General features: G+C 53.4%; 1 protein-coding gene across 1 annotated transcript in view; it reads right to left on the reverse strand.

Moving 5' to 3' along the window:
- Nucleotides 1–9,824, reverse strand: part of LOC101412732 (proton-coupled amino acid transporter 1-like) — a 48,640-nt gene extending 38,816 nt beyond the window's left edge. Inside the window, 4 exon segments of the mRNA XM_071218664.1 lie at nt 1,240–1,335; nt 2,362–2,450; nt 7,532–7,656; nt 9,731–9,824. Of these exon segments, the coding sequence (XP_071074765.1) occupies nt 1,240–1,335; nt 2,362–2,450; nt 7,532–7,656; nt 9,731–9,824 (404 nt within the window).
- Between the last annotated feature and the right edge of the window lie 395 nt (nt 9,825–10,219).

The following is a 10,219-nucleotide window of genomic DNA, read 5'->3' on the forward strand; positions in this document are numbered from 1 at the left end:
CTCGGAGCTCTTTCCCTCCTCCTGGCCTTTGCAATTGCTGATATTTATCCCTAGGAAGTTTGTCCTACCCTTTTCAAAAGGCTGACTCTTAGTTATTTAGATCTTAGCTTAAACTTCACTTTCTCAGGGGGGTTTCCTCCAGCCTCACTCCCTCATAGCTCTCATAATTCATAATTATACTTTTACATATTTTCATCTTTGTTTTGTCTAGCAGTAGGTCATAAACTCTACCGGCTTAAGGACCATGTCTATTTTATTCACCACTACCTTCCTAGAACCCCAAAATGTGGCATCAAAATGTATCTCTTGTAAATAATTTCTGGTGAGGTTTAACCAAACACATCTGCTGAAGTGAGAATGATCTGTTTTGCGCTGTAAGAGCAGTGTCCAAGAGGCTCATCATTTGATTTCCAATGACAGCAGAGAGGTAATAGAGTGAGGGAGATGAAGAGCTAGTGAAGAGAATAGCAGCTCCTCTGTCAAAATATCACTGATGGCGGAGAGAGATGACTACTAACCCAGCACCAAAACCAGCTCGTCCATACTCAGATATGACCCACTTCCACCCCTGGCCAGGTAAATCCAGTTGAGGGCACCTTTTCTGGGAGTTGTGACCTTCAGCCCTGTAGGGACTCATGTGTACTCATGGTTAAGTCTCTCCCTATGTTTGAGGCTTAATTTCTCCATCTGAACATTCGGGGGGTTGGATCCTGGGAGCACCTGACTTGGACTCTCTAGAAGTCCATCTGGACCCATGTTCAAGTCTTAAGTCTTGCTTATTGGCCCCCTGCTGTCTTCCCTTTAGGATGAAAAAGAAATAGGATTATAAGAAAACATCGATTTCTTGTATATTAATTTGTTCCATGAAGCTGCCTCTAGAGTTTATAACATAAAACAGTTTCTTTAGGGTGAGTTCTCAAATGTTCGTGTGCATCAAAATCATTTGCAGGACTTATTAAAACAGGTTGCCCAGCCCACCCCAGAGTTCTGATTTCCAATGATGGTCTGGAGTCCTTGGCAGGCCTAAGAATCTGCATTCCTAACAAGTGCCCAGGTGATGCCTACATGGTTGGGCTGGAGACCAAATTTGAGGGCCAAAGTTGTAGGGCATCCCAAAGTATTGGTATTAATCAGGGTTGTGCTACCAGGGGACAGACATCAGCACGGTGCTAGAGGTTCCCTGGGGCCTCAGTGAAATCCCCCATCCTACCCATTGCGGGCAAGAGAGGGACAAGATACCTCCCCCAGTGGGCGTGGCCCCGGAGCCAGGCACAGGGGCTGGCTTCCAGCGCGTGCATCACCGTACCTCCATAGTCCATGAAGGGCTTGCTGAGCCTGTGGGAGAGAGCACATGAAATGGATTTTGTTGACTTTGGGCATATATCCTGGGCAGAGAGCAAGGCAGGCCTTTCCCTAGTAGAAGGCAGACTGGACAGATGTACAGTAGAAACCTGCAGATGTGATGGGGTCAACCCCTGCTGCTGCTTGCGATGCCACCTCCTTTTCCCCGAGTGCTCTGAAAAGCACTTAGTAACTCACCTAACAAGCTGCCGTGAATGGCTACTGAGTGTCTGGCCTTGTGCAAAGCACCAGGGTACACATCAGTGAGTAAGTCAGGCGGGGCCCCTCGTGGAACCAACAGTCCAGTGGATCAATGAGTCCCCTGTACTCACTGAAGCCACAGAGACCTCAGACCCAGAGTGGGCACTTGTCCAGTCACAGCCTGGGGGAGCCCTGCTCCCCGACATCTGCAGCAGTGACCTCCCTACTGCTGCTTTCCTGAGATCACAGGATGGCTGGCCTCCATGCTGGCAAGGAAGGCGAGCACAGGGCGCATCGGAGTTTCAGGGAAATGAGAAGGAAGGGGACTTTTTTCCATTGGGTTTAAAAACATACTACAGTAATGTATGCCTAATATTAAAAGGTCAAATGGTACAGAAGTATTTAAAATAAAATAGGAAAGTTCCTCTTCATACCCTCCCCTGCCTTGTCCCAATCTACTTCTCCTACCCATGTCTTTCCCCAAAGGTAGCTACTTTGAGCAGTGTGGTGTGGCTAAGTCCAGACCTTTTCCTGTGTATTTACAAATGCACCCATAAATAGGTTATTTTTTAAATCTCTAGTCGAGTTTGAAAAAGAGTATTAAGTATTGTTTTTAAAAATTGTGAGTGGAAAACAAAAAAAAGGACCCTTTACCTTTGTGATGTAAACTGCTGAAAAGAAACCTGAGCAAACTCTTGCCTGGTGGGCATGGCTGAGAACGGGTGCCCCGGCCTATGTTTAAAGATGGACAGCAGGAGACCGTGGGAGGAGGCGCCGGTGGAAATAAAGCTGTGTTGCCAGGAGGCGTGCGGGGCTCACCTGCAGCAGAAGTGGGGGGCATACTTCACCAGGACACCCATGCAGTGCACGGCCACCAGGTCTATCACCAACAGGCTGAGGGGACCCAGCTGGAGAGGGGGGACTTGGGCAGAAAGAAGAGAGTTGAGCAGGAATGTTAGAGTGAAAACACAGCACAAAAATGGATTTGTAACAGACCCCCACGCTGCTCGTGAGGCAGCAGGATGAGCCCGTGCGTGGAGCTCAGGCCTGGCTTTCCATCCTGCAGTGCCTCTGGCTGCTCCGTACCTGGGACAAGTCCCTTCCCCTCTCTGGGTCCCCTTTCCTCTTTGTGTAGTGGGCTTGCCATTCTCAAGGGTCTCTTTTATGTCTGGGAGCAGAACTTTCTGTGTTTCTTCAGATAGAAGTAATTCATTAGAGTGACCTTTAAGGAAGTTGGCTAAGAGCTATCATCTCATTTAACCTACACAACAACTTCCTACTATTAGCCCCATTTTCCATCTGGGCGTCTGAGGCTTAGGGAACTTGCCCAGCGTCACGGAACTGGTTGGTGGTGGCTTCAGCTGCAAAGGCTGGCAGTCTGACTCCCCGGCCCTGCCTCTCCACCCCGCTGCGGAAAGAGCCTCTCGCCTCAGAAGGGAAAGTGTAACAATGGAAGCACATCCTGGTGGATGGGAAAGGGGCCTGGACATGGAGACTCTCTCATTTGCCTGTAATGCCACAGAGAGCGATGATGGATCCAGAAGTGCCACAAGCCTCCGGGGAAGGGAGGCTGCACAGGTTTCAGGAGGGAGCAAGGCAGGAGGGCAGGCTGGAGGGGCACGATGACCTCCAGAGATAAGAAGGCATTGAAAGGAAGACGGTGCAGTCTTCCAAGTCCAAAGGGAAGTTAAAAGTTATCCCACCACAAGACTGTCCAGAAATTTTTTAACCTTTTCTTTTTCTCTTTCTTGAGTCACAAACCCCTTTTACATGACTAAATTGGCCTTCTCAGGAAAAGAGCATATATGTAATCATTAGATGCTGCCCAAAATTTCATGAGGTTTATGGAATTCCTAAGACGCATGTATGATCCCCTGACCTACAGAGATTAGGGCCACAAAAATAAGCACTAATTATATTATGATAATATAATAGTAGAGACCATTAAAGTGTGAAGTAAAGCTAATGTTTATAGAGCAACCTTACATACATTATTTAATTTAATCTTTCCAGTAAGCAGGCAGTACATGAATTACTAATTCCCATTTTACAGGTGAGAAGACTGAGGCCCCAAAGGCCCGGGCGGGGGGTGACTACAGATGGGCCCAAGGCTCCAAGGCTTCTTTTTGGGATGATGAAATTTGTTCAAACTAGACTATGATGATGTGCGGCGGCTTGCTTGGTCGGTAGAGGTGGGGTCTGGCTGCGGACAAGGGGTCGGTCCAGCTCTGGACGAGGGGTCGGTCCCGCTTGGGACAAGGGGTCGGTCCCACTTGGGACGAGGGGTCGGTCCGGCAGCAGACGAGGGATCGGTCTCACAGGGGTTGCGCGGTTCGGCTGACGGCGTCGCCCGGCGAAGCCGGCGACGAAGGGGTCGCCCGGAGAAGCAGGCGACGAACTGGGGACAAGGGAGGCCAGGCCCTTGTCGGGGGCTCTCAGGACTGGAGGGCGCACGGCAGAAGAACCACCGCGGAGACAAGGTAAACACGCAAGTCCACTTTATTGAGGGAGAGGCAACAGTTTTATAGGGGCTGGGGAAGGCTGATTGGTTGAAGCCACGCCCTGTTCTGATTGGTTGCCGGCGAAAGGTCAGTGGGCGGTACTGGACGGGGGAGGGGTGGTGGTTAGGGATTGGCTGTCGCTGTTGCTGGGGGAAGGGGCAGGGTTTAGGGATTGGTGGCTGCTGTTGCTGGGGTGGAGGGCAGACTTGAGTTTCCCGCCCACGCCTGGCTGTTGCTGCTGTCGGGGGAAGGGAAAAGGGCGGGCTGGATTTTTCCGCCCACACCTGGCTGTTGCTGCTGTCGGGGGAGGGGAAAAGGGCAGACTGGAATTTTCTGCCCTGCGCCTGCGCAGGGAGAAGGAAGAAGAAGGGTGCCGCCCCACAAGGCATCGGGTGGCGCCATCTGGGAGGAGGGGCGGCCGCGGAAGCATGGCTGCCGAGAAGGGGAGACCCGAGGGCACTCTGCGCCCATGCCAAGCTTCCTTCAGGGGTGGCGGTGAGTCCGGCCAGCCACCCTATTATGGGGGCAGCGGAATTAGGCCTACCGCGGCCGCTCCCCTGCCAGGCCAGCAAACCACACTTCAGCCCGAGGGGTGACCGCATTTCCCCCTTCTTTTCAAATAAGGGCCAGGATGGCAGCAGCAACAAGTAGCTGAGGCCCAAGAGGCAGTAAGCAATGAGGGAAGCGGGGCTGAAGAGGGAGGTGAGTATGACGGGGATACAAATGTACAATTTGGGGGGCAGTATCTTGCCGTTGCAAGCAAGGGTGGCCAATGTCCAATTCTCATTTATCTCGGTGGCTATAAGGTCCATGTGCTGTTAAAAGTCCAGGATGATAGCGCGTTACAGGTGGTTGATCTCTTCTTGGTGGCGAAGAGTGGCAGAGGTAGACTATGTGATGGTCTGGAGGATCGCAGTGGTGAGGACAAGTTGCGTCAGGGCACCAGCGACGGTGGTGGCGGCAGCGTCGGGAGTGGTGGAGACGTAGGCGAGGACAAGAAGGCCAAGGTCTTCACGGGTGCGAGAGAGGCTGATGTTAATGGGGCAGGCCGACATGGGGCGGCCCAATCTGCAACGCAGTAGGGGTTCAAGCGAAAAAGGAGGGGGGCGGGGAATGAGAAGGGATGCTTTGGATGGCTGAGAAGAGGAGTGAGGTCGAGACAGGAGGAAGCTCCGCAGAAGTATGGGGAGGCAAAAGCAGAAACGTTATTAGATGCTAGAAAGCAGGCCGCAGGCCGGGGAAAGCAGGTTGCGGGCCGTTTTGCGGGCCTGGAGCTGCTTGAGAGCGATGGCGGCATGGGGGGTCGCGGTTACAGAAGACTTGGGGTTGTTTCAGAGAGATCTTACACCGGTGAGTGTCTAGGAGACCGGTGAGGGCCCGAACTTGTGGGGCTTGCTTAGCAGATAGGATGTTACCCATTGCTAATGGCCTTTTGGAGCCGATAAGAAAAGGGGCCCTTACCTTGAGAGCGCGGCGATGGGAGCCGAGGTGCGCGGTGAGACGAGGGGTCGGAGCCGGTGGGGCTCCGACGGTGGTCGCGGGCCAAGAGAAGGCCCCGACGAGGGGAGGGCGGGACGACGAGCAGTGGAGCAAGGCAAAGGGGAGCAAGCGCGGAGGGGAGGAGGCAGAGGTGAAGGCAGGGGTGGAGGTGCTCAGGCACGCGCTCCTGAGAGTTTTATTGGCGCCTCTTAATCATAGCGGGTCGGTATAAGCCCCCGACATGGAAGGAGAAAGCCATCCAGCGATTCTCCCAGACCGCCGTGGATCGTATGAGGTCACCAAGGTTCAGGAGCAGCAATGCAGAGCGAAAAGATAGGGGTGAGAAGAGAGGAGGGCGTAGGGCTGTGGTAGGGTTGCTTCAGACGTGCAAGCGCGCGCTCCCGAGAAATCCAAGGCTCCTCTTAATCATAGCGGGTCGGTATAAGCCCCCGACATGGAAGGAGAAAGCCATCCAGCGATTCTCCCAGACCGCCGTGGATCATATGAGGTAGCCAAGGCTCAGGTAGCAGCAATGTTGCACGAGAGAAGTCCCAAGGTGAGAAGAGAGGAGGGGGGGCCGCCAGGTTATGGAGTGAGGCTGTGGTGGAGTTGCCTTGCCCCATGTTGTGCTGTGGTGGGGTTGCCTTGCCCCACGTTGGGCGCCAGCTGCGGCGGCTTGCTTGGTCGGTAGAGGTGGGGTCTGGCTGCGGACAAGGGGTCGGTCCAGCTCTGGACGAGGGGTCGGTCCCGCTTGGGACAAGGGGTCGGTCCCACTTGGGACGAGGGGTCGGTCCGGCAGCAGACGAGGGATCGGTCTCACAGGGGTTGCGCGGTTCGGCTGACGGCGTCGCCCGGCGAAGCCGGCGACGAAGGGGTCGCCCGGAGAAGCAGGCGACGAACTGGGGACAAGGGAGGCCAGGCCCTTGTCGGGGGCTCTCAGGACTGGAGGGCGCACGGCAGAAGAACCACCGCGGAGACAAGGTAAACACGCAAGTCCACTTTATTGAGGGAGAGGCAACAGTTTTATAGGGGCTGGGGAAGGCTGATTGGTTGAAGCCACGCCCTGTTCTGATTGGTTGCCGGCGAAAGGTCAGTGGGCGGTACTGGACGGGGGAGGGGTGGTGGTTAGGGATTGGCTGTCGCTGTTGCTGGGGGAAGGGGCAGGGTTTAGGGATTGGTGGCTGCTGTTGCTGGGGTGGAGGGCAGACTTGAGTTTCCCGCCCACGCCTGGCTGTTGCTGCTGTCGGGGGAAGGGAAAAGGGCGGGCTGGATTTTTCCGCCCACACCTGGCTGTTGCTGCTGTCGGGGGAGGGGAAAAGGGCAGACTGGAATTTTCTGCCCTGCGCCTGCGCAGGGAGAAGGAAGAAGAAGGGTGCCGCCCCACAAGGCATCGGGTGGCGCCATCTGGGAGGAGGGGCGGCCGCGGAAGCATGGCTGCCGAGAAGGGGAGACCCGAGGGCACTCTGCGCCCATGCCAAGCTTCCTTCAGGGGTGGCGGTGAGTCCGGCCAGCCACCCTATTATGGGGGCAGCGGAATTAGGCCTACCGCGGCCGCTCCCCTGCCAGGCCAGCAAACCACACTTCAGCCCGAGGGGTGACCGCAATGATGGTTGCACAACTTTGTAAATTTACCAAAGATTTATTGAATTTTACACTTAAAACAAATGAACTTTATGATATGCAAAATCATGTCTCTGTCAAGTTGTTAAAAAACAAGTAACAAAAAAGAGCCAAGGCACTTGCTAGAGCTCTTCAGACTCACAAGTGGCAGTGCTGGACAAACACAGACCTTCTGACTCCCAGATGTGAGAGCCAACCTGTTAAGGCGGGCTCCTGAAGAGAGAGAAGGATGGCAAGCCGTGTCCAGTGTCCCTTTGCGTGACATTTGCTTTCAGGCAAAGTAACTGACAGAATGTCCTCCCTTTCAAGCAAGTATGAGAACACCAAAGACATCCCCGCTCCACATCCCCCCCAGTCAGGGGCCACCCCTCCCTCCTGACCCCTCTTACCAGGAGGCCTGCATCCTTCACGGCCTGGGGGCGCCCCAGGAGCCCCATGCCCAAGTTGCTTTTCACTATGTGGATCAGGGTTTGTAGCCACCCGAGGAGCAGGGAGAGGGGCAAATGAGGGAAGCCTGGTCACTCCCAGCCTCAGCCCAGAGCCAACCATGATGGGCAGGATGGGCGGAGAGGCTCAGCAGAGCGGAGCGAGGGGCAGGGGCAGGGGGGCTGGCCAGCCCCACAGGAGTCACAGTGGGAAGCAGCCGGCATGGAGGATCCAAAGGCATGAGTGCCAGAGGAGTCAAGGAATCAGTGAATGAACGAGTGAATGAATGAATGAATGAATGTGACCAAAACTAAAACAAAAACTAAAGTCAACAGGCTCAAAGCCAATATTTTAAAAATATAGATCTAGAATCTGGTATTCTCCTTTGATATTTTTAATATATTACTTACAAAAATAAATACACATACAACAAAGATTTATAGAAAGAAAGTAAATCTTCCCACCTATGATCCCTAGAATTCCAGTTCCCCTATCCAGAAGCAGCTACTATTACCAGTTTCTTACATATTCTTCTAGATTAATCTCTCTCATGCTCTCCGTATGCATATATGCGACGGTTTGCTCGGTCGGTAGAGGTGGGGTCTGGCTGCGGACGAGGGGTCGGTCCAGCTTGGGACGAGGGGTCGGTCCCACTTGGGACGAGGGGTCGGTCCGGCAGCAGACGAGGGGTCGGTCTCACAGGGGTTGCGCGGTTCGGCTGACGGGGTCGCCCAGCGAAGCCGGCAACGAGGGGGTCGCCCGGCGAAGCCGGTGACGAGGGGGTCGCCCGGAGAAGCAGGCGACGAACTGGGGACAAGGAAGGCCAGGCCCTTGTCGGGGGCTCTCAGGACTGGAGGGCACACGGCAGAAGAACTACCGCGGAGACAAGGTAAACACGCAAGTCCACTTTATTGAGGGAGAGGCAACAGTTTTATAGGGGCTGGGGAAGGCTGATTGGTTGAAGCCACGCCCTGTTCTGATTGGTTGCCGGAGAAAGGTCAGTGGGCTGTACTGGGCGGGGGAGGGGTGGTGGTTAGGGATTGGCTGTCGCTGTTGCTGGGGGAAGGGGCAGGGTTTAGTGATTGGTGGCTGCTGTTGCTGGGGTAGAGGGCAGACTTGAGTTTCCCGCCCACGCCTGGCTGTTGCTGCTGTCGGGGGGAGGGAAAAGGGCAGACTGGAATTTTCTGCCCTGCGCCTGCGCAGGGAGAAAGAAGAAGAAGGGTGCCGCCCCACAAGGCATCGTGTGGCGCCATCTGGGAGGAGGGGCGGCCGCGGAAGCATGGCTGCCGAGAAGGGGAGACCCGAGGGCACTCTGCGCCCATGCCGAGCTCCCTTCAGGGGTGGCGGTGGGCCCGACCAACCACCCTATTATGGGAGCAGCGGTTTGGAATAGGCCTACCGCGGCCGCCCCCCCTCGCCAGGCCAGCAAACCACACTTCAGCCTGAGGGGTGACCGCACATATATATACTTCTACCACTTCTACACAATTAAACTCACCCCTCCCTTTTTTTGAGAGAGATTGGGCATATCAGTACCTAACAGATGGAACTCACTCTTTATCCTTTTAAACAATTCCATAGTATTCTGTTGGTGGTGTCGTGGTTTATTTAACCAGCCCCTTTGGTGGGATTTTGGTTGTTTTCAAAATCACTACAAATTGAGCTGAAATGACTATCTGGAGACATGTGATTTCATAGATACATGAGAACTTGTCTGTTAGATAAATTCTCAGAAGGGTAATTGTCAGGTTAAAGGGTATGTTTTTTCAAAGTTCTAATAGACACTGGCAAACTACCCTCCAAGGGCTTTCCCCCTGGCTGCGGGGGAAAGGGCCATCTCAGTCTGCCCTGGCAAACACAGTGCATCACACTTTTAACTTTTTTTTTTTTCCTTTAATTAGAACAGTTGCAGGTTTACAGAAACATCATGCAGGAAGTACAGAGTTCCCACATATACCCCTCTCTCACACACATTTTGCATTAGTGTGGTACCTTTGCTAGAATTCATAAAACAAAATAATCATTGTGCTATTACTATTTAGCACATTGTTTACACTGTGTTGTAAATGTTCTATGGGTTTGTGTATGTGGCAACATATATAACCTAAAATTTCCCTTTTTCCCCTTTTTGAATATACAATTCAGTGGTTTGAATTACAAACGCAGAGTTATGCCTCCATCCCCATCATCCACGGCCAAAACTTTTCCATCCTCCTCAAACAGAAACTCCACACCAACTAAATGTGAACTCCCCATTCCCCTTCTGTATCACACTTTTTGACTTGTGAAAAGTAAAGAGTGGCAAATCCTTGAAGGTCTCGTAGGCATTTTTGAACTTTGTGCTTATTCCTCACTTTATTAAGGATCCTGGTAGGCCAGAACCTGTTCACAGGAGAGAGACTAGCTGTCAGGGTCCGGGAAAGTATGTCTTAGGAAGGAAGCTTGAAAGCACTTGTGAAAACTAGGCCGCCATCCTCACGCCCCGCCCCCTCTGAGAGGCAGCCATGGGATGAGGGAGAAGATGGCGCCCTGTATCTGAGTGGGGAGAAAAGGCCAACGGGTGGATGCCACAGTGAAGCAGCCTCCATCCTAACTCAAGAAAGCACTCAGATCTCTCCAGGATGGCCCCTAAATGTCTTCTGGGATAGTGA

Source organism: Dasypus novemcinctus, chromosome 2, assembly GCF_030445035.2.
Source record: "Dasypus novemcinctus isolate mDasNov1 chromosome 2, mDasNov1.1.hap2, whole genome shotgun sequence".
In the NCBI taxonomy this organism is placed as follows: Eukaryota; Metazoa; Chordata; class Mammalia; order Cingulata; family Dasypodidae; genus Dasypus; species Dasypus novemcinctus.